Raw genomic sequence first — 24,238 nt, 5'->3', positions numbered from 1 at the left:
GTGTGAATTCACCTAGTCCTTTATGCTGCTTATTTTTCGTTTGCACCCCATTCATTAAAAAGTCACACCTCCTCTAGCAATTCATTTTCTTGAGTGTAATGTCAGACCGTGCTCTGCCATACTGGCTGGACTGCTGGGGAAGCAGTAAGAGAGAGGCTCCCAGGGTGCACGCTGTCCTCATGCTATTTACCCACAGACCAGAACCCCCTCTGAAGGCCAGGGGGAAGCCATGGCTGGGCCAGAGGCTATTAAAGCCCTGATGGCTTTTGACAGTAATTTCTTCATGAGTCCACAGCCCGCAGGGCCTGCCAGCAGTAAGATCGGGTGCCTCCTCTTGCCCATTAAAGCACACAAACTGTGCCCACAAATCACGCTCAATGGTATCTCTGTGCTCAGGGAGTGTGTTTGCACATATGCGAAAGAGAGAAGTGAGGAAGCACGACTAAGGAGAAGAGGAGGGGGGAACTGTGAGAAGGTCCTGGTAACTGGGCCAAAAGGTTTGGATGCCTTTCTTCAACTACTCCATCAGTTCAGGCAAAAGTCCAAGCCATCAGGGAAACATATTCGGAAAACCACACCTTGACGTGAAGCCAAATCATAAACTGTGTTTACATGCATTTGAGCCCAGGGGAGTAGAAACTACACAACAAAGCTCTAGCATTGTGTTGGTTATGGGACGGAGCTTTGGTAGCAGACATCTGGCTTGCTATAGGTTGATGCATTTGCTGGTACACCTGCAACTAGTATGGTGACCTTAACAGATTGTATGGTTGTTTGAGAAAAGCAAATGTTTTCGTGGGCATGGTGCTAACATCACCTTCAGGTTGACAAACCAGGAACATGGTTGGAAATTTAGAATTAGCAGATTGTATTTTAGTACATAGAGCATCACAGATGGCTGGAGCTAATCAAAAGGTGGTTTTTAAAATTATATATAGACAGGCTTGGTTGGATACTTTGTTTCTGGGAAACAGAAATCTAAATATCCTTACTACTTTAGGCCTGTTGCTTCAGATATAACTTTTCCTTTGCTGTGGATGGAGAGGGGACTTAAAAAGGCCGTAGGTTATCTATAGCTAATCCACCATCGGTTATAATCTCTCCTCTGGTTCCCCTGTGGTGTTAAAACCAGACCATTGGGTCGGATTATATCAAAGAAAGGAGAGCAATGTGCTAATCATAAATTAGAGGATAAGCCTGAGTGAGCAGGTCAGCCTGAGGTCAGCCGCTGAGCCCTATAGAGGATTGTATGTGTGAAAAGCCACAGCTTACCACTTAGCCTCAACATAATAAATAATCAGGCAGGAACAATGTACAGTAGTGTAAAGTGTCACGGCTGCTCTGAGCTCAGAGCTGTTTCTTAACAAAGAATCTATTGAAACTTTATTTTGACTCTTTGGGTTTACATTTAAGTATAGCATAATCAACCATACATGCGCGTGCACACAAACAGAAGCTCATATAATGCCCTTCTAATGGGCACTCATACTGTACAGAGCTGAGAATAGTCTATTTATCTGTCTTCAGTCAATATGACAAAACTGTAAAACAGTACCATCTATTTTTTTCAATTCTCCAACGTTGCCTTAGGGGAATTGGAAAACTGTCTTTAAATGGGATGATACACGACCTCTGCTATGTATGACTAATACTTGGCTCTTAAACACTGTGTCAACAAGGTGTTTTATTAAAGACACAGCAAGAAAAGACAAAATGGCAAAGACATTACAAGATTTATATAACGAGGGAAAATACAGAAGACTAATTGGATCCAAAGAAAGTCGCTGACCTGATTCCTCCTCTTTGACACATTAAGCAGACACAAGGAGCAAAATATATAAAAGAGTTCTTTATTTCTAGTAATCATGAATATATGCGAACATGTAGAATGTTGTTTATGATGCATCTTCCAAACATTCTTGCAAACTGCTTTACAAAGTACAGGAAAAGATGAAATAGGTCAGTACGTGAGAGATGGTAAGGTTATTGTAGCTGTGTAGGAAACGATCAGTATAAACACCTCGATATCATTAATACAAGAAGAAAAGTAAACTGGGGAGAAATGGGCACAAAAATGTAACATCAAACATGAAAACTTAGACAACTTTCAAAAGTACACTTTTTAGACACAAAAGGACACATACATTGTATGTGTTAAATATTTTTTGTTTTGTCAGGACATAAAAAGCTAACTACATAATTCACAGATTCAGCAGTCTGTTTAAATACCTCATTTCTACAAAGTGAATTTACATTTTTTTTTTTTAAAGTACAAAGTGCAAATACTATGGTTTCCATTTGCCGATTGGTGAGGGCGGATTCTCCAGATGAGAGGGGAAATCACTGTTGTAGGGCTTAGCCTTGCTTCTTTGAGGGATTCTAGGAAGAGGAAATTGAAGTTACTTCATTTGAATGTGCCCCTTTTTCAGAAATACACATTTTAAGGACTGCTTCAGTCAACACTACCGGAGACAATAACATTTCAGTTAGGCTGGAAATATGCAATGAAGGAAGAGTGTACTTACTAGTTTACTGGTTAAGCCTTCTCCTGGTATGGACCCTTTAGGATAAAAGAAACGTGACATGAATTTGAAGTATTATGGAGAAACTTTTGCAGAGTATAATTGTGCTGCGTAATTAAGCACTGCTGTTAGTGGATTCTGTTATTTGCAAGTACTGTAGCTAGGTGCTAGCTGGCTAATTATCACTTAAATGTTTTTAGTTGGTTAAAAACTATTGTTTTCCAGCTGACTCTGGTACAGCGTGCTGTAAAACATTATATTATGCCATTCAAGTGCTAATTAGACAACTTAGCTTACTCTTTTCAGGGGTGGGCAACTCCAGGCCTCGAGGGCCGGTGTCCTGCATGTTTTAGATATCACTCTGGGTCAGCACACCTGAATCACATGATTAGTTCATTACCAAGCCTCTGGAGAACTTCAGGACATGTTGAAGAGGTCATTTAGCCATTTGAATCAGCTGCGTTGGATCAATGACATATCTAAAACCTGCAGGCCCTCGAGGCCTGGAGTTGCCCACCCCGCTTTATGTCATCACTTGGCGTAGGTCACATGTTGCTGTTGGATTTTTGTTTTTGAAATGTGATTATAACTGCCCTTTGTGCATCACTTTGTCATATGGATGAACCCAAAATCTTTCTGGTGCCTCGTTGCCCCATTACTGGGCAATAACGTTTGGAGGAGAGGTTTAAAAAACTATGTAGCACAAATTTAGGGTGATTAGTTTACATTCATCTAACCTTCTTCCTTGGTCACCCCAAGGCAGCCCATGAGCTCCTGAAGAGACAGTGCTTTGTCATTGCTGATGTCGCAGTACTCCACGAACTTCTTAACACACTTCTTTGGCTTGGACTTCTTGCGCAGGAAGCGTTTGAAAGGCTTGATCTCCTTCTTTCCAATGTCCCCACTGGAGTTTTTGTCCAGCTGACTGAAATACCAGTGGACAACCCTCTCCTCCAGGGTGTGACTGGGGTCTGGCTCAGCCACCCTAAAGGTCAGGTACAAATCAGATTATCAGCAAGTAATCACATCTCTCTTTATGCAGCAACTAAAAAACAACTCAGTGAAATGCAGTCGCTCACTCTCAGTGGGGAAAAAAAGCTTTTCCCACTTTTCAGTGCACTCAAAATTGGTGAGTGGCATACATTTATGTGTTTGTGGTGAATGATTGAACCCACTGATCCATAACTAACCATAGCATGAATATACACACTTTGAAATGTCATACCTTCCCGCAGATGCTGGATCTGTGACAGCGTGCACCATGTCTGTCGACAGCGCGTCAAGAACACTTGTCAGGAACTCTGTTTTCTTAGCCCCGGGACAGCCTGGAAAATCAACCACAGATACATCGATGTGTGAAAGCAGGAATTATGCCCTTGTATGAAAGCGAGTGTGCAAACAAAGAGATTCTCTTGCAAAAAAAGCTTTGCAATAATGTTAAATGCTCTCATCATAGGTGGCCCAATAAATGTCTGGGGAGGGATGTCATGTAACAGCCGGCGTAGTTTTAATGTAGACGTCACATAAAAAGAGAAAAGAAACCCAGGACACTCGCAGTTGCTCCAATAAAGAATCAGAGCTCCCCTCCTGTGGAGGAGTGGAGGAAACCTGCCAATCATTGTGCAGTGTTTTTTCTTTCCACAGGTATAGGCATACCTGTTACTATTAACAAGATTTTACTAATTACTGAGGTGTTTGCTTTAAAGATATCCAAGCAGAGAGCAACAGACAAAATTTAGAACGCGATGTTCAACGTGTGGCGGGGTTACTCTATAAATGACTGACAGAGAATGGCAATATAATCAGACCATGAACCTATAGGGTGAAATGTGTCATTATCCACCCAGTAAAAACTAACAGTAAAGCATTATCGCATGCAGACTGATGGGAAAAAATTAAAATGAAGAACAACACTGGGTGAATGACCCTAATGACAGTAATTGTCTGTGAGCCCATTTTAAGGGTGAGGAGACCAAAGTTATTCCTTTAGAGCTGAAGGCTACAGAGACCTGAGGGATTCCAGCTCTTTTCTCCTTTCTCACAATCTTGTTTCCCTGCGCCGTTGGAGAAGAAGAAATTGTCCATAGTTTTCTGCTTTTTTTATGGCCCAGGCCTGCGGGGCCCGATTCTCCTGTGTTGGAGATAATAGCATGCTTTGCGTCTCTAACAGGTGGCGACCAGCATCGGCATAAACATCCAGCCTCTGCTCCACCTTTCAGGGCTTTAGCAGCTTGTACCGAGACCAAGGTTTTAAAAAGTCACATCCAAACTCTTCCGCGGTCTCCTTTACACGTTAAACAGACTTGTACTTAACTTTTAGTAGGCCCTCCCTGGCTCTTGCCCAGTAAAATATCTGACCCACCTGATAATAGCCAAAATGGTGCCTTGTGGACCTTCTTGTGGTAAATTAGTCTAGACAGTCAAATAATTGCACCCTCAGAAGGCAAAGTGTTTTTTTTATCTGGCTTCTAAATGAAGAGAGGTTCGTGGGATGCAGTGAGACTTGTTTGAGGCTCAGTGTTTTTCATGGAGAGCACCGGCGCTCTCTGTAATGCTGCAGGAATCTTAGCACGTCTGCAATTCATTCAGGGAGGGAAGCCATCATGTAATGTTTCAGTCGTTTCCTCTTAGCAGCAGTGCTTTCACTGTGGGGGTGGGACAGATCGGCTTCTGTATGTCTGGACACTGTTTAGCTGAAGGGAAGGACACGAATGTGCCTGCTGTCATTTGAGGGAAATTGTGTCTGGCCATTTTCCGTCCATTTCAAGGCTGCAGCAGTACACGGCTGCTGTCTTATTCCATAATAATTATAATTATGTAATACCAAAGTTTGACAGCTGCAGGACAGAATCAGGTTGAGAAAGCCTTCATGATTTCAATGTTTTTTCTTTTTGAAACGCAAAGAGCTGCACCACCATTCACAAGCCTCCATATATCTGCGGCCTGTAAAAAGTTGGCGTGTAAGTGCGTGTTTACATGTGTGTGCCTGTGCGTTACTGTCAGTAAGGAGCAGTGTTTTTGTACGGAGCCACATGGGGCTGAGCCCTGTCAGCACTCGCGGCCGCAGCTCCCAGCGCCTGCCCCAGTGCTGTCCCATGAGCCTGCTGCGGGGATAGAGTTAGCCAAATACTCAGCTTTACTTTCCTGGCTCTTCCTGGGCAAGTTGCTCCTTTCTCAAGTCTCGCCCCATAAACCTCTCAACACCAGCTCTTCAACAGCAAATGGGTTGCAGCAATGTGAAGGCAACGTTTATAATTATACCTGGATCGTACAGTAACACGGTTTACAGCCATTGACGCAATTGCTCATAAAGAAAACAAGATGCTACGTTTTTTTCTTCTTCTTCTTCTTCTTTTTTTTTTTACTGCATGAGCATACTGACTGATCAGGTGCAGATTTTTTTTGACAGGTTTAAAATTCGGTCTGTGCAACTTAACACATGCAGAGACATAATGTTTCAGTCTTAGGGTCTTTCTCACGGGATAGCGTCGCTGCTTTTTCTTCTTTTCTTTTTTTACCCCCATTGCCACCGCATACTTTCTGGAAAGCAAAAGATGAATAGCATTTGGTGGTCTACCAACCATTTATGTCTGTCTATGTCCCTCTGTTTTATATTAACTGTACAAGAATCATTGATGCTTGAGCAGAGACAGAGTGCTGCTCTCCTGCTAAACGCAGCACCTGCGAGCAGAGAGCTCAGCTCTGGCCTGGCGCACTCTTACATAAACAGTTGTGGAGAGGACTGGAACAGTGGTGGCTCTGTTCACATGCTGCTGGACTATTAACATGTTTACTAAACCACCAAAAAAAATTGCAAATTAGCCAAGCACCATTCATCTTTAAACTGTGATTTGGTTGTAGGCAGCGGTTGAACGCTGTATCTCTACTTCACCTATCTTTGGCTTAATGAGAGGTACAAGTTGTGCAGTTACGTGATGAGTAAAAAAAGCGAGTGCAGCCGAATGAAAGCTGGCGCATCTTTAAAAATGGTTTAGTCATCTCAGTGTGGTTTTGAATGTGAGTTTCATCACAGGGCAAGAAGATCATTTTAAGATCCACGTGCATACAACAACTTTAACTACAACTTGACTTATTTTTAATGTAATATCTCCCTTGCTTTAGGAAAACTGGACATGAGACAGTTTTCCAAATTTTACTAACCACGGCAGAAGTCTCCTTGAAAAGAGTCCTGCAGCTGCATTTTCCTTCCAAAGTGACACATGTAAGTCAGATACTTTTGGCAGGTTACCGAGACCTGATTCTGTTTAGCGTCTCCAGCAGAAAGTTGTTAGTTCAAGTCCTACTTCCAGCATGAAGAGAAAGTGAGGCAGCACCAAATCATGTTTTAACTTTGTCTACATATAGCAATAAATTAGCCAAATGTTTTAGCCTACGGAACATGAATGAACAACTTTTTTGTGCGCATGTGTGTGCTTGTGTGTAAAAACAGTGAATGATAGGATAATGTAACACATTAGCTAATTTAACTCTGAAAAACATCTTAAAAACCCCTCAGTGCTTAGGCCCAGTAATGTATTGGCAAGTAGTTTGTTTTCTAAATATGCCTAAAAATAATGAAATATGCAGTAATTTAATTAATATTTAGCCCTATATGTTTGTAAGTAACATTCACATACTATATGCACCCAGCACCAGCAGAGTTTCACCTGTAACTAAGTCCGCTACATGACCTCCACCCCCAAAGTGATCTTCTGCCCTCAATATAGTTATCTACACTGTTATCAATCCCATGATCACCACCTATCTCTGGCATCCAATTATCCATTATCACTCACCTCCCTGCTGTTTCACCTCTTTGCTTTCATCCCACTATGCTCCAGCTTCCATGTCACTCGAAGATGAATTCTCCCCCAATCTGTCCCTATCTCCCTGCTTATTGACCAACGAAGGGCAGGGTCTGGCAATCCTCAACTTTTTAACAAGCGTTTCCTTGACCAACAGCACTAATGATGGTTTTACACACACGCATAGTTGCACTGTTATCACAACCTTGGAAACGAGGCAGCAGTTAGAGGAAGGCTGCAGAGGAACATCCCCGTGTGGTCTGGACACAAAGAAAAAACAGAGACCGAGTCCAGTTTTGAAAAACTTACCTTGGAGATGTCTGCTTTTATAATGGTCCTTAGGTTTAGCTGGGTGGGCCCTAGCATTGCCATCACATTTTGGCTGTTCATACCTGTGACAGAAAATGCACCACGTAAAAAATAAATAAATACAAAATCTGTTCAATCAAGGGAAATGGGTGAAAGGGACTGTCAATAACAGTGAAACTATCTTTACTGTAAAGTCAGAGAGGACTCCCATGCTTTCCAATTACCCATTGCAGTTAAATCTTAGGGATAGAAATAACTGTTTTGTGGCAAATCCAGGGGCTGTGAAACACATCCAATAAGAGGGGAAGGATTTGGAGCTGGTATGAGGATAGAAATGGGAAGGGAGATAGAAGTGTGGGAGACAGGGAGCGTGGGACACAAGGAAGCTTTCACAGTCTCCGTCGCAGAGCCCAGATTGCTGCTGTGCAAGTGGGCCAAAAGCTGGCCTGGGACAATGAAGAAAATCCATGCTTCCATATGCGTGCTAATGTGCTGTCTGGCACTCTGCCTGGAGCCTTGTTAATTTGATACCCAGCCATGCTGCTCAATAAGAGTGTACCAGTTCTCCAGTCTGCCAGGCTCACTGACCTATGACCTGCCACTCACCAGACCACCGAGACACTCTGCGCCATCAGCAATGGAGATGTCCATGTGTGTTCTTAGACGTGCAATCTCACAAGTCTGACATTTATGCAGTTTTACAAATCCCTGATAGAAAACCTGTTTTTAATCTCTGAAATTTATTTTTTTTCTAAGAGCTTCTTTTCAGTATTTTCAAAGTTTGCAGGGTTGAGAGCCTGCAGATATTAAGACCTGTTGTAAGATAATTCCAAATCTAGTTTTAGAACATTTAATGCAGAAGATGCTTGCCAAAGGGCAAAATGCAAGGTCATCTAGTTGAGCAGATTCTCTTTCTTGTGACCTCTCTGCTCTGTTAAGCTTGGCTAATGATCACTTACCTGCTTTGTGTAGCAACTTTTTAGTTTGTTTCCCACACAGAACAAGGCAATAAATGCCAAGGATATTTGCACAGGGTAATTAAGTACCACACATAAAGGTGCAAATATCTGTATACCACGTTGTTTTTTTTGTAGGTGATATTTTGCCCACCTTGTAGAGGTCCCAGGTATGGGCCGTCCAGTATCCACAAGCACACACCAGCAGTAGCCAGTAGAGGGGTGGCATTGGACAGGCTTGTAAAGTCCTCCTTGGGCACAGTCTGGTACAAATACAGCGTCGTTCTTGTGCTGCCTTGCCTCTTCTTGGGCAGAAAGCTTCTCCTGGTCACATGACGAGGCTGGGAAAGATCAGAGGTTATATAGGAATCAGCAAAGGTATTAGCGTATTGGTCACAAGAACGTAAGCACACATGCATGTGGTCTATAACCTGAGCTTTTGTTTTGATGGTCTGGGTTGTGTGACTTGGCAAACACTCACTCCAGAGAGGCACATTTGATATGAACAAGAGGGTATGTTTGAAGTTTAAATTTGGACTTAGTCCTAACCAGATCTGGCAACCACATTTGGAATTATACAACGTGCATTATGGTTGAATTAATTTCTGTATAAAAGCAAAACGCATGCAGCTGCTCTCTCATTCCATTCTAACCATTGCTGCAAATCCCCGAGGAGGAGGAGGAAGAAGACAAAGGGGTGGAGGACGAGCGCTCGGAGACAGGGTGTGTAGACTGCTATATCAGCCCCCCATGGCACTGTTTACGGACATTAACGGGCTAATGACTAAGCACGGGCTCCCCGTGCCCCAAGTTAAGTAAATATTTGGACACTCAACTGCCCTTTGTGGATGTGTGTGACAGCGAGAGAAACAGACAGGACAAAGGCAGCACAGTGGTCAGTTGGGGCTATGCTGTCAAACACCCACACAGACCGACACATAGCTGCAGGATACTGTAAAGTACCACAGACCTATATGTTTATATGTTCAGAATTCCCCTGAAAAAGTGCACGTTCCTGTCTTTTATCCATACATACAGAAAATGAAGTGGCTTGATGGGATTTTACTGAGCCTCACCAGGATCTAATCAGACGTTTTTTTTCCTGCACAGCAGCCGCATTAAACAGAGGAATGGAAGGAGAGCTCTTCTGGCCATGAGGGATTTTTATCTCTTCCTCTTTTCGGTGCTTGCCTCAAGGCTCGCAGGCTTCTGCAGGATTATGGATATCCCTTTTCTTTGTTTATTTTCATTAGAGATCTTTACCCACACAAAAGAGACCAAATGAAATGCCTCCCCACTTTCTCAACCAACTTTCTTCGCTCCAGTTGTTCCGTATGGGCTCTCTTTGTTGGAGCGGGTGGGGTTTTTTTTCACCCCAATACCCCAAAGAGCATGTGGTAATCAAAACCATCAATGCTGCATTTCTCAAGCTTTTTATTGGTTGTAAATTATGATAATGGGATTCACACAGAAATGCACACATGCACAGAAGTTTCTCGTCTCTAGGCCAGCCTAAAATACTATTGTTTGTTACGAAAAGCTGCACATTTCCGAGACAACTGAGCTTAACGCGCGTGTTTGTAAAAAGAGAGCAGGATTGACCAAGCCGACTGACAGAAAATCATCTGCCCGTGCCATGTGAGGATATTTACAGGAACGCTGCAATGAGAAGAACCACAGAGAAGCAGATCCTCAAAGCCTGACGCACTCCAACACCAAGATGTATTGGTTTCACAACCCGCCATCTGTCCTTAAAAGACAGGAACAGCCTCAAACCACGATTGCTCACACAAGCTGGAAAAACACAGCGGGCTTTCAGTTGAGGTTTGCAAACACCCGCTCGCCATCATTAAGTAAAAAGCGGCCTTTGAAAACTCACATGGTGCTCTGGTTCTATTGTTCTGTCGGCTGCGAACCTGCTCCGTCCACAGAGTGGGGTACTGGGAATTGCTATCTGAAAGAAATCACCAAGGCAGCTTCATTAGCTTCAGTCAAACACATGCTCGTAAATCATCTGAAGCAAACCAAAACTCACAGCCTGTAAAATGCACATGAAGGTTATCATATCTCAAACTGCTGCAGTGGATGCGGATAATAAATTGCATATGAAAGCTGTGACCAGAGTTATAGCATCAAAAGATGGGTGGGTAGGCTAGAATCTATTATTTATCAAATGATCGCATTAGCGTGACGCCGTAAAACGCTACTTTGCTCAAAAAATATATAAACTAGTTATAAAAGTGCTCAAATGCAGCAGCTTTCCATTCTTTATCTTTGAAGTAAAACGTGGGAAGCAACTTTTCTACATATATAAGTACCACATCCTCCTGCTACTGCATAGCTGCTGGTTATTTAACTGACAAGTTCAATATTTCTGGCAGATTTCGATAATACTAATTTAATGACTCATTTTCTTATGCTACTGTTGGACTATGCTTTAGAATGAAATATGCTTCACTTGCTGTATACAATACACAAGAAAAAAAATTTCATCATATCTCATCATTACAAAACAGTGTTTTACTATAACGTTTTCCACAGTGACCTTTTTGGAGCATGGTGCTGTAACTGACTCGGGCAGGCTCTTCTGCCCATTTAAGGGTTTTTTTCTTTTGAGTCAGTCAGCGGTATGTCAGTAAACACAGGCACAGGACCAAACATTTTTTACTCACAGTCTGATGAATAACAGCTCACCTTCTTCGTGTTCGGGAGGCTGAGGATCGATCACTAGGTCGGTGTCATCTGCATTTAGAATGGAGAATATTTGCAAGGAGACTACAATTACGAGAGTACGCTAGATTAGAGAACACTTGAACTATGTGAGATTTGCACATTGCCCGGTCAAGAAGGATGGAAGCAGAGTTAGAGGGATGAAAAATGACCAAGAGAGGCTGCACGTGTGCTGAAAACTGAAAGATGTGACTTGCAATATGAGAAAAGGAAAGCTAGGAATGTAGTGGTCACATATTCCAATGGTATCACGTCATGCAACGGAGGGAGATCACAGTGCTACAGAGGACAGATTTTGATCAATTATAGTAAATTAAGAGAGAATTAGGACTGATTGTCCCTGATGTTCTTCTTCAATCTTTCATTTCCTGCACTTGGATTAGGAAAGCTGTGCGGAGGTGGCGGCGGCGCAGAAGAGGGTTAAAATGCAGTAGCCAAGTTTCAGATGAACCAATTAACAGCGGGAGAACTGAGTATGTTTGTTTGGTCTCCGTTTGTTTGATTTGTGGTGAGAGACAGCGATGGAGGTTTTGGAGCGCTTCGGGTGAAACCATGGCTGTAGGTGTGGTTAACCTCAGAACTGGTCACTCCTCCTGCTTGAAGTAAAGCCCCATTAATGTATGAGTCAGAGAATCTCTAATGGTTGGCTCCACAAACAGGGATTAGGCTCAAATACATTTTCTTTAACAATGACTTTCCATGGCAAAGTCAAATACAGTTATGGCAGCCATTCATCTCCTCAAACACGTAAGGTGGATAAAAATACGTAGAGTCTGTGTGCAGTGTAAATAACTGAGGCAGACGTGTTATTACTCTGCTCACTTCAAGGATGGAAATGCCATTTCAAAAAGTGCATTTATGATTTGGATTTATGATAAACCACTAATGGCCTATCTTTACTTTGTGGCCTTTTACATGACTGTAACACCTCTTTAAGCATGTGCCAGGAAACCCCCGTGCTATTTGTGGTCATATGGCATTAGTTTTACTGCTGTTTGTCAGTCGTCAGCTGCATATGATTCCAGCATGTGAATTTGTTAAGTCAAGTAACAGAAATGGCTTTATTGCAAAATGCTAAGTGCACATCTCTTCCTACTTTAAGAAATGCTGCAAAGGCAGCTGTGAAATGGCTTCTTTTTTCTTTATTTTTTTTTACTGATGGGCTTTTGCTGAATCAAAATATTGATGCAATCACTGCTATTTTGAGCGCTGGCACACCACAAACCTACAGTTTATTCTGCTTTTCACCACCCTGTTTATCCAACCAGTTCAGATTGAACCACAACCAACCCCTCCACCTCTTTTCCTCCCTCTTTCCTTCTCCCACAATCCCACCTCCTCTCTCAAATTTTGCATTCCCACTTGATCTATGCGTAATGACTTGGCTGGGTTCAGACAGACGCTATACCCAAGACTGTTTACACAGAGAGAAAGAGAGAGACAGAGCGAGAGAGAGGCACAGACATGAATGTCACACTGACAGGAATAACCCATCTGACAAACACAAGTGGATGTGCACACACTTTCTCTCTCTCTCTCATGCAACCATGCACTGTCACATACAATCACATAATGAGTCAATCTGAATGAACCCAAATTGTACTCTTTGTGAGTCAAATCACAGCAGTTAAACAAATTGTCTCTTAAGAGATGAGAAAGCTATACAAATTTTGGAGCGCAGTCACAGGGAAGCTTAGTGGTTGTATATCTGGAAGAGGGAAGATGCTTGATGAGAGACACAGAAAAAGTAGACTTGAGTGTGAACATTTCGCTGTATCTTATGACACTGTGGCTGAAAAAGGAACCAAAATGGAGAGAGGTTAGTGAAGGAGAACTTAAGATAAGTCAGCGGTCCTCCGGTCTTGCTCCTGCTGCTTGCCTGGTAAAGACAACAAGCAAGTTATAGGCACCAAAGCTGCCAGTGGTGTGCAAAGTTTATCACACACTCTTAACTCAAGACTGCTTTTATATCAGCCTTCAGGCAGCTCGAACGTTCATGAATTGACAAAATATTAGTGAGGCAAGCCTAAACAGGCGACCTGTCTTGAACATCTCTGACAAAGATGAAGACAAATAGACAGATACAAAGGAACACACACACACATTCTCAGTGCCAGCGTTGATAGGTACATACATGCACACGAACAAACACAAAAGCAAACATGCATCGCCAAGGAGCCAGCGTGCCTATGAGGGGGAACTTTTCTTGAATTCTCACCTGATTTACCAGGCTCTCTTGTGGTTGTCTTCTCCTGCTTTGATCCTGAAAAGCAAAAGGCTCAAATTAACTAAACATTCACAACCGTGCTGCTGATTTTTCCTTTTTGACAGAGACAACAGATTGGAAATCTTTGGCACGCTTTAAGAATAAAATAGGCTGACACACGGTAACTCTTAACCCCCTACCCACTTTTATTAAAGCCACCTAATTTAAAAGTAACACGCTGCAAGTCAGCTGGAATGTGTTTTATGAAATATTTAGGCTTCATATCAGCTTACCCCCATACCCTAACCCTAACCCTGCCAAATGCAGCAGAAACACTGCTGCAGCAAATATTACTTCTGCAGGCTTCTTACTATTGAGACAGCAACAAACTACAAGGCAGCCCCTTAGATGCAAAGGGATTTGATATTTTTAAATTTCACCTTTACTTATACAATGGGAGAGACAGTGCGTCATCTTCAAGACTGACCTGTTTTAAATATGTTAAAACATACACGTCATATAATCAGCTAACTGGAAAAATACAACTAAAACTAAAAAGACAGTAACAATAACACATCATGAACAGGAACGGCCATCCAGTAATCTTTTCTCCTTTGTCCTTAGAATTTGTTTAAATTCCTTGAGTTCAGTTAAACTGCACAGCTTCAAATCCTGTTGCAATTTGCTCCAAGTATAAGGAGCATTGTAAGAAAATGCTTTTTCCCCAAGTTCTGTATGTGGTGAGGGAACAGTGAATGTAATAAAGGCTTGTGAGCGGAGGCTGTAATTACTCTGTTTAGGTGACATACAGGAAGTTAGATACAATGGTGGCAATTCAGTTATTGATTTATAAATGAAAATAGACCAATGTATAGTCTGTGTGTAGACAGTGAAGGTAAGTTAACCAAAGAGTATAGAGTACAATGGTGGGTACAAGTTTTACATCCTGTGATGAATCTCAAGAGGATAAACCACATCCAACATCTGTAAAGAGCTAACAGCAGTGTTCATAGTGTTTGGCAGATGCTACCCTCCAGTGACATTTACATTCCTCGCAGCTGAACTTCGTTTCTCAATTCTGCAGCACAGATTTTCTGCCAGGCTTATTTTTACTAACGCCCCATGCCTTGAGCAACACTCAGTCCTCGTATGGCCCTCGAACCCTCTGGCCGTCAGTCCACTCGCTGACCGCTTTCCCACAGGACTGAATGCTACACCCCCACACAAACATAAAATGCCATTTTATGCTGTGCTGACTTTGATTTATCATCATTGCTACACTGAATTACTGAAACCAAGTGTCATACGTCAAGCATATTACAAAATTAGATGCCAAGAGCTGAGAACTGCAAATCTGAAAAGACTTGGGTTTTACTGACCTTGGCATCGAGGTTTCTTATTGGCCACTGCTGAGCCACTGATTGGCCGGCCATTGGGGGTAACACACCAGCAGTATCCAGTGTAGCTATGGCACTGAACCTGCAATCAAAACAGCATACACACACAGAGTCAGTACAAGCTGCATTTGGAAACCCATCATGTTAGAATCAAATGAAATGAAAGAAGAGTTTTATTTGTGCGGAACAAATGAGAATTTTTAGAAAAATGTTGACTGTTGGTATGGTTGTTAGCTTTGGCTTGTGCAGTAAAGTTAATATAATTCATAGAGTGTTGTTCGTTACCTCGCTGTACGTGCCATCAGGGTTGCAAACAGGCACAAAGACCTGTGGGAAGAGCTTCTTGGCCTGCTGCTCTGTGTACTTCTTCTCTGCTACACATCTGGATGTATCTGAGGAGCATCACAAATCAGCAAAATCACTAGACACGCTATTTTCTTATGGTCCACAACTATGTAAGCAACATACTTAAAAAGTCAGAAGAAGATGTCGAATTTTACAGACGATGAAGAATAGAAGAAACATGCAGGGAGAGAGCAGCGACGGAGGGGGAAACAATTCAAGACATTTCGGAAGCAGCAGATACTTGTGTGGCTGGGAATAGAACCAACACCCCCACTCTTATTAGGACAAGTCAGGCAAGCCTGCACACCGCCTGGTGGTAAAGCCATTACTGAGCGAGACAGCTCATGCTGCTCTTGTAAGAACATTCCAGTCACCCAAGAAAAGGGCTGATGCACGGGGAAAACCTGACCCTTCCTTAATGTCTGAGTCTGCCTCACTCTCCTCTAAAAACCTCGACCGTCTGAGAGGTTCAGCCAAGGTTGTCCTCTCAAACTCAGCAACTTTTCATCCAAGTGTGCCTCCAGTTTTTGCACATCCCTCAAACCAGTCTTCCAAAGCTGCTTTATCTCACCTGGCCAGCAGCAGCAGCTGTACAAATGAGTCTGATGGTAACTCAGTGTAATGCAGTAGCTACTGCAAAGTGCTGGATGGGCTTCAAATCGCACTGAAACAATAATTAATGCCAAGTTTAAAAACATTCACCAGTTTGATGGCAGTCTTGTTGCCAGCATGGCTTCTAGGTAGATTAGCCATGTGCACTGCTTTCTCTTACTCTAGTGTGCACCCTTTGTGTGTGTGCGTTTTGCTGACTGGTGAGGAGAGCAGGCAAGATGCTGGATGCTCTGGAGGGAGGAAAACAGTGAATTGAGGAGCTCTAAAGTTAGCTGCAGTGGAAAACCCCAAAACCATCATCCTTCTCCAGGGGGCTCTGACCAAAAAGCTGACTGGAAAAAATGACAGGACACTTGAATCATCCTAGCACAGTGATAGAAAACAAATGTGGTGCCACTCTCACCATCTGCACAATCCCATCTCTGTGCTTTTAGGCAAGGCGAGACCTCCGGTTTATTTCGGGTGCTGTTGCTGTGTCTATACTCCGCCCCCCGCCCCCCTATCCAGAAGCAGTAGGGGGGTCCAAACTCTTATAGACCCGATGTTATTGACGCATACAATACGACTTTCATGGACCCTCGTGCCTTTCAGCTTCCTGGCTGGAATCCTCTATTCTGCGTCCCGGCACTGTCCGCCACATCCAGATGTCCGCTTAGAGACGTTGCCATGGAAACCCAGCACGGGCATAAAATTGTGGAATGCTTTTCCATCATATGACACCTCTTTTTAAGCAAACTTTTTTGCTCACATTCCCTGTATTAGAGGTCTAATGTAATGCGGTAAGAATGGGTCATTGTCCCCAGTCTACAGAGCGATGAACTAGCAGTATAGAGTGAGCCTGTGGGGCAGGGGTGAAAGGGTTCGGGGCTGAAGAACTGGGGTGTATGGGTTCTTCTTCCTTCCTTCAACGACTAACAATGAGAGAGTGTGTGAGCTTCCTGACCTCACAGGCTCTCCTTCCCTTTCCCTCTCTTCAACTTATCATATATATAAAGCTTTACATCCAGGATGATGAAATCTTTGTCACGATTTGTCAAGATATTTCTGCAATTTCCATAAATGAGGAAATCACTCATGTAATCAAAATAATTCATGATTTGTCAAATTAATGATGCGTCTCTCATCACACAAATGGTGTGAAATTATAAAACCACGCAGGCAGCAGTAAGCCCCCACTTCTACAGTGTCAAACCCACTTGTCCTCCCACCACTCAAAGAATCAATTATGCTGAAATGAATTTAACCCACAAGTTTCTACTGTGACCCCCCTCTGTGCATTTGAGAGCATCAGGCGGCGATGAAGCGTGACTCATGACCTGACCTTTGCATGGCCCTCGGCTGACCTCCAGCTGGGAGTCGCGGCACTTGGCTCGGAGGTACTCGCAGCGCGATGTGAAGGTCCTGCCATCGGAGGCGCACAGGGGCTTGCGAGGAGCTCCGCTGCATTCCATGTTGCAATCCTTATCCTGATCCACCCGCAGGAACTGCACAAGTGAGAAGGGAGGAGATAAGCAGAGAAATCAGTTGCTAAATGAGCCATTTCTGGGAATAAGTGTACTCTGCACCAAAACATTTTAATCTGCACACCAACAGGTAGGAGTTTTGAGGAATTTAGGAAGGCTGGGAGCTGGTGCTGATGGAGCAAAATGTATTTTTGTGAAAACAAGCTACAACAGAAAAAAAAATGCCTATTATTAAAAATCAAGTGCAAGAAGACACTGATAATCTGTACAAGACAGACACAAAGATGGGGCAGTGTTGCTGCAAATCTGCAAAGGTGCAGCTGTGCTTTGTCTTTGTCTAAAGGGCTAAAGAGGACTTGACTAACACTTCCTCTTTTCTTTGTCTGTGCCAACACCTGCACAGGTATTCACCTGGAATCACTGCTAAGGATGTTTTACTCAGCCATGAAAAGAGGAACAAGGACAGGAGAATCCAGGCTCAACGCATCGGATCACCTGTGTCAATGCCACCATTGTATCTGCCACCACGGTATGAAACTCCCTCGCCAGGCCACACAATGGGGCCGTGGTGGTGGAAAAGGTGGGGGGTGGCAACAAGCTGTGACGGCTACAATGAATTAAAAGACAGCGAATGGGTACCTGAATAAACTAGATGTCAGCGGGGTTTGTGCTGCTACAGTGTGAGCGGCTTCATAAAGTTTGCATGATTCATTCACTTTGGGCAGACTGAAAAAACCCCAAAAAACAAACAAACTTGATACTCATGCAGATGCAGGTGCACTTTCAGTCAGTCTTATCCACAGAGAAATACCTCGGTGAACTTTTGTCTCCTCTTTTAATAGAAATAATTGCACATATGAGACACTGTTGTTTTGTTCTAATTTTCCTAGATTCACAAACACCCCAAAAATCTCTGCATGTCATCTATTATACGGCAGACAGATAGACAGACAAGTGGGAACTTTCATCCACTCCCACTTATCAATCTGTGGCAAAAACCGTTTGCTAAAAAGGCTGTGGTAATGCCAAAGACAAAATTTGTTGTGTCTGACATCTTACAAATATACTGAGGAGGAGGAGGGGCAACTCCCCCTCCCCACCCCCCGCATTCTGACAGGCAGAGCTGCAGGGCTGCATGCACCTGGAAGAGGGTTAACAGGTAAGGTAAAGTTGCCCTGGGCCAGTGGGAGGGAGGTGTGGGGGGGGGGGGGAGGTAACACAGATACACTCTGTCAACCATGCTCATAAATCTCCCAATGGGTAGATCAGAGATGGTAGGCCCGTTCAAACACACTAGAAGAAGGAGCTGTGAGGGGGAAGATGAATGTGTTGGAATGAATCAAAGATTTTCGAAGGGTAAGTATAAAACTGTCACGAGGAAGACAAGAAGCTTTATACAGTGTCACAATGTAGATGGAGATGATTTTTGGGGCTACATTCATTTATAGTCTGTTGTTCTGAAATAAACAAGAGGTCTTACTCTTACTGTCTGTAATAACATGTCACAAATCATCAAACAGTTATCCTTTTAAGGCAGAACTGGGGAAATTATCCATTATATGTTTGCTCTCTCTAATTGATACCTGATCAATATAGAACACTTTGCTGTGACTCCAAGCTCTGATGTTCTTAAGATATTTAAAAGTAGAATGGGAGGCAGAACCTTCAGCGTTCAGGCCCCTCTTCTGTCAAATAAGCTCCCACTTTGGATCCCTTTCTACTTTTAAGATCAGGCTTAAAACTTTCCTTTTTGATAAATCCTATAGTTACGGCTGGATCTGGTGACCCTGAACCCTTTCTTAGTTATGCTGCTCTAGGGCTAGACTCCTGGGGGCTTCCAATGATGCATTGAACATTTCCTCCTCTCTCACATCTTCTAACTCTGTTTATACACCACTTTGCATTTAATCATCAGTTATTCTCAATCTCTGGCACTCTTCCACAGCGTGTCTTTTGTCTTGTCTTCCTCCCCTTATCCCCAACCAGTTGTGGCAGATGGCTGCCTGGTTCTGCCGCAGATTTCTTCTTGCTGAAAAGGACTTTTTCCTTCCCAATGTTGCCAAGTGCTTGCTAATGGAGAGTTGGTGTGATTGTTGGAGTTTTCTCTCCACCATGAGGTGATGGTTGTTATAATTTGGTGCTATATGAATGAAACTGAATTTAATTGATCTGTGCAGAAGATTCCTGTTCATAAAATATTAGTGAAATCAAGATTGAATTTGAAACAAACATCTGCACTTTTTGTCTTCAACTAAACACTTAAGATGTTCTATTTTTGGTTGCTTATGTATTTGGCTCGCTCTTGATAAACACAAGATCTTACATGTCCTGCCCCCACTCCCTCATTGCATCTCTCAGCTGTTTGAATTATTTGCATCATTGCATTTAACTGACAGAGTCCCATTAGTACAATCCTCCCTTCCTTCTGTTCCTCTTCTCTCCAGTGCTACTAGCTTCACACACAGGTAAGGAGGGCATACGTATTCAACACAGAAAGTCTCTCATAGCTCCCCCTTCACATTCAGACAGTTCTGAAGCCAATTACTACACTGATGGTGTCTTAGAGCATCCAACCCCACTTGGTGGTGACTGTCCAGCACTTGCCACAGCCAATGTACTGCCACTACACCAGCATTAGCCCCTGCCAGCCAGCAGACTGACATCGCAAACAGAGTCATTCAGCGGCTCAGCATCCTGCTAGAAGTCTGCTCTCCAGCACACACAGCATAGTGCCAAGCTCCAGCAAGTTTACAGTGAAGCTCCAAGAACGCAGCATGGAAAAACACAGTTGAAATCATGAAATCAGCCACCCATGAAATCAACCACCCAGACTCAGTTTCAGACATCCGAGTATTTATTTCTAAGTCGTTTCAAAGTTGGCCACACTGAAGGAAGTACAAAAAAATAAGATGTGAAAGTGAGGGAGAGGAAGAAACTTTGGAGACTAATGGTGCTTTGAGGGCTTCTTCCTCCTGTGTCCACCTAATTGTAGTTAGCTCTCTGCTACAGATCTCTGTGTGTTTTTTGCCTGTGGTGATGGATGGGTGAGGCTGAGGCAGAGCCCCGACACTCCCCTGATGTCTCATTCCAGCCTCTCTGAGTCGACACCATCATCCTGCACAGGAACATGGTGGAGAGTGATGGATGGCCTCTGCTTCAGCTACATGCGGCACAGACTTCCACCCTGAATTATCATAAAAGGAGACTCGTGCAAGTCTGAACACGCATTTTGACTCAAATCAATTTATTGCTCAAATCCCACTCCCGTCTACTTGCAGACATCTGGCGCTCACTTTCTCTGTTTGCCTTTCTCTTTATTTGGCCTCTCTCATGATTTTTTCCTTTTGTTCTTTGTGGGATCTCTCTTGGAAGATGCTTTTTGCATCTGCTCTAATAATACAGGAGGTTGGCAAAAGAACAAGAGACAGGCAAGAGAGGGCGAGGCGGGTGGAGTGTAAGGGAAATTTTTTTTTTCTAAGATCAACCAGCATACAAATCAAATCCTATTACCTCCCCCTGGCTCGACGGCATTGTGGGATTGAATGGGGTATGGAGGAGGCGAACCTCCAGCAGAGAGCGCATTGTAGGCTGATAAGAGCCTTCTGGGCTGGGAGGCCCCTGCTTCCAGCGCCTTGAGAGGCCCCTCACACCACAGCCTCACAGGGTCAATGGGGGCCCCAGCTGAGAGCTGTGGCAAACGTGTTAAATGCCCTTGCCGGGAGTTTCCTGTGTGGATGCTAGGATGCAAAGGGAATCATTAGTTTCCAGCATGGTGGAAAGGGAAGAAAGTGTCAGCCTTTAACCAGCCTACTAACTCAATCAAAGGAAAAAGGCATTTAATTGCTTTGAAAGATGTTAAAAAGAAAAGGAGGTGTCGCAAAAGGCCAGTGATAGTCATGTGATAAAGAAACCCGCCTCTTTGAGCAGGTGGAAAATTTTAGGAAAGCACTTGGGGGGCAACAGGGCCCATGTTAGATCAAGATTTCTACATAAAGATTTGAAAATGAGGCAGCCACTATTCTGTGTGCCCTCATCTTCTCACACACTATTTCATATTTCCATAAACAATGGAAAAAATTGGTCTCATGAATAACCCTGGGCAAATATCTCATATATTTAACTGCCTGTCTGACCTCAAATATGGACAAAATATAACATGAAGACATTTTCTTTTAACTAGTAATGGTCTCTCCTGTATATGTTAGACAATAAGCCATTAATCACTTGCAACCTTCTTTGTATAAGAAAGTTTCATGTGTTATTCCACTAAAGACAGTCTGATTAGCCCGTGTTGGGAGGTACGGCACACAATATGAAACAAAATTAAACTGAGGCACGCAACAAAGTAGAGAAGTTTCTCGTTCTTACACTCGTCTCCAGAGCACAGCAGATAATGTGTCATATCCACACAACCACAAACACAGCTACACCTGTGTAACCTTTCTATTAAATGACAGTAAATGGTATCAACCATGGCACAAATAGAGAAACGCTCCTCACACTAATTATCTGTAGCCTTGGTCTGTGTGTGTGTTTGTGTGTATCAACTCAGTGAAGCATCTGCTCAGTACAACACTTCCTCCCACATTCCACAACTCTGTAGTGCCGTCAGGCAGAAAGGATCTCCGACCCTTCACCTGAAGGTTAACAACTCATGGCCATTTGTTTCCAATTGGATACCGAGGCATCTTCTCCAGAACCATAAATACTGGTGCTGGGAGAGGTGGCTGTCACATCAGCCTCTAAATCAAAAGGGGGAGCCTCTGACAATGCACATTCCACTCTCTATTAAGTGTCCTTTAGCACTGTACCTGCACTTGATCATGGCCATGAAATTCCCCAGAAGATGCACTTTCTGTCAGAGTTTAATGTAAGATGGAGAGGATGCTGCTGTAAACAATGCCATGTGCTTTAATGCAGAAGATCCCGGCAGCTCAACCTCTGAAGAGCAACTAGAACAACAGGAGCAAACCAGACAGAAAGGCAGCAGAGCCGAGAAGCTGGCAGGCAGGTTACAGCAGCAAAACCAAACCTGCAAAGGATCTGCTGCACACCCACCAACTGCTTACAAACCTGTAGCCTTTGCTGTGCCAACACTCTGTAAGCTGTGGCGCTCAGTTTACATGACTGACAAAAAACACAGAGCCATTTTCTCAGTGCACAGCTCTAGTTGATGCTCTCTTGAGCTCTAAAATGGATTTCTGCCTCATATAAAACATCCGACTAATACAGCCCACTTCTTTTAGAGCAAGATAACCTCAGACTCAGACTTCGGTGTAAGAATGTGGCACAGTGTAGTAGTAATTGACTTCAAATGCGTCATTATAGGTATTGACTATTTTATTATTTCAGATTCTTAGACTAAATAGATCACAAGAAGCTTGACTTTTAAGAAAAGGGTGTGTAGGAACTATTTCTTTTATATTAAAAAATATTTTCCAGATTGTGAATTTTGGAATTTTATTCATAGAAAGCACAAGCACATCCTTTCCCTTTAAAACAACTTTTACTCATGAAATTGAATGACATTCATTCCGGGAGTTAAGTGCCTCCTCATACCTTGAGAGCGGAGAACTTCTGAACGCCTCCAGCGCACTGTAGACAGAGGAAGACCAGCAGTGGACAGATGCGCATCCTGACGCAGCGTGGTAATATACTCTCCAAATTACGCACGGTCCAAAATCGTGTTGGCAGGAGTTCACCTAGGCGCAAAACTGTCTATGGGAGAAGTCAAAAATTGTTTAAAATCCGCACCAGTCCTTTCGAAGAAGTCACTGGGGGTCGGTGGTGTATTTCACGTCGTTTCCTTGGTTTCGTCTGCCAGCCCGTTTGTGTAGACACGCTCCTTATTTCTGGCAGTCCGATAAACCCCCCCGTGTCCCTGACCTTTTCCCCTCCCACGGTGTCTCTTTCTCCCTCTCTTTAACTCAACTTCGTTTCTCCACACCCCCTTTTCTGCTACACTTGATTCTGTGGACTAGATCCCTTATCGGATGCAGGCGGGTCCCCTAGTCAGTCAGGTAGGCGTAAGCTTACGCCGTCAGCTGCTGGTAGTCAAACACGTCAGGTATTCTTTTCTTTCACGCAAGAAAGTGGTGTGAGGATGCTCAACCCCAGTGAAGAGAAAACACAGGAAGGGGTCAGAAAGTGTCTGCTAGGTGGATCAGCAAATACATTTTCGTTCTGGTGGACGCATACGCAATCACATTCAATTTTTTGATTATACGGCTATATACAATTCTCAAAACAAAGTTAGACAAGCCCCTGAGTTTCACACAATACAGATTAAAAAAACAAGGGGCGCCTAGAATAACAGATATTTAGGCAAACCATTAAACCATTCTCAGCTTTGTAACTATATGCTGTATGAGCACGAATCAGTTTGCAGTTTCTTCCCAATAACTCTCCATTCGCCGAGTCCACGGCCACTAGTGCAACGTTTCAGAGCGTCCCATTACGACTATAACGCCACCTAACGGTAGATGATAGTCTTCACAGCCTGCTCGATACACTTCATATGGTCAAATAGCTGTCGGGGATTTCGAAATTCTACACAGTCAGTTCTGACTTTTGCGTTTGTCAGAACTCCGCGTACTGTGTTTTCCACAAGTTTATTTTATTCTCCACTAGAAAAATTAGGCTGAGTTTTCAACATACATTTTTTTTGTGCAAGAATCAAAGAAACGTGACAAATAAGAACATAAAGCCTCAAATTATATCTGTTCCTCTTGGTGGTTTGTTTTTCAGTACCTGCACAAGAAGCCCTTCAGTAGGAAGGCATGTCTCGCCAAGAGTCCGTTTGTTTCCCGAATATATGTTTGGTCAAAACTGGTGTAGCCGAATTAGTATCATTAGTCATCTTTACAATACATTATGGTGAGTAAAAAGCACAG

General features: G+C 43.3%; 1 protein-coding gene across 3 annotated transcripts; it reads right to left on the bottom strand.

Annotated features, from left to right (window-relative positions):
• Nucleotides 1–1,834: 1,834 nt before the first annotated feature.
• smoc2 (SPARC related modular calcium binding 2) lies at nucleotides 1,835–23,340 on the bottom strand. Of its 3 annotated transcripts, none has more exons than XM_076891869.1 (13): nucleotides 22,905–23,337; nucleotides 17,204–17,366; nucleotides 15,211–15,317; nucleotides 14,908–15,007; nucleotides 13,541–13,585; nucleotides 11,287–11,367; nucleotides 10,472–10,546; nucleotides 8,747–8,933; nucleotides 7,637–7,719; nucleotides 3,748–3,847; nucleotides 3,260–3,507; nucleotides 2,526–2,560; nucleotides 1,835–2,379 (listed from the first exon to the last, which is right to left on the bottom strand). In XM_076891869.1, the coding sequence occupies exons 1-13, from the start codon at nucleotides 22,977–22,979 to the stop codon at nucleotides 2,356–2,358; spliced, it is 1,323 nt and encodes a 440-aa protein (XP_076747984.1). In that variant the 5' UTR covers nucleotides 22,980–23,337; the 3' UTR covers nucleotides 1,835–2,355. The 3 variants fall into 3 exon arrangements, with proteins under 3 accessions (XP_076747984.1, XP_004559730.1, XP_076747985.1); XM_004559673.5 differs by having other exon boundaries at nucleotides 11,287–11,334; nucleotides 22,905–23,323; XM_076891870.1 differs by lacking the exons at nucleotides 1,835–2,379; nucleotides 2,526–2,560 and having other exon boundaries at nucleotides 3,255–3,507; nucleotides 22,905–23,340.
• Between the last annotated feature and the right edge of the window lie 898 nt (nucleotides 23,341–24,238).

The sequence above is a fragment of the Maylandia zebra genome, linkage group LG13, assembly GCF_041146795.1.
Source record: "Maylandia zebra isolate NMK-2024a linkage group LG13, Mzebra_GT3a, whole genome shotgun sequence".
Taxonomy (NCBI): domain Eukaryota; kingdom Metazoa; phylum Chordata; class Actinopteri; order Cichliformes; family Cichlidae; genus Maylandia; species Maylandia zebra.
The sequence above is the reverse complement of the archived record's forward strand: the minus strand, read 5'-3'. Positions and strand labels throughout refer to the sequence as shown.

Coding starts and splice junctions, on each gene's coding strand:
- smoc2 (XM_076891869.1), bottom strand. CDS start 22,979: ATGCGCATCTGTCCACTGCTGGTCTTCCTCTGTCTACAGTGCGCTGGA. Junction 15,318..17,203: donor CAGCCGAGGGCCATGCAAAG/GTCAGGTCATGA, acceptor GATGCTCCTCAG/ATACATCCAGATGTGTAGCA. Junction 10,547..11,286: donor GCCTCCCGAACACGAAGAAG/GTGAGCTGTTAT, acceptor GATTTCTTTCAG/ATAGCAATTCCCAGTACCCC.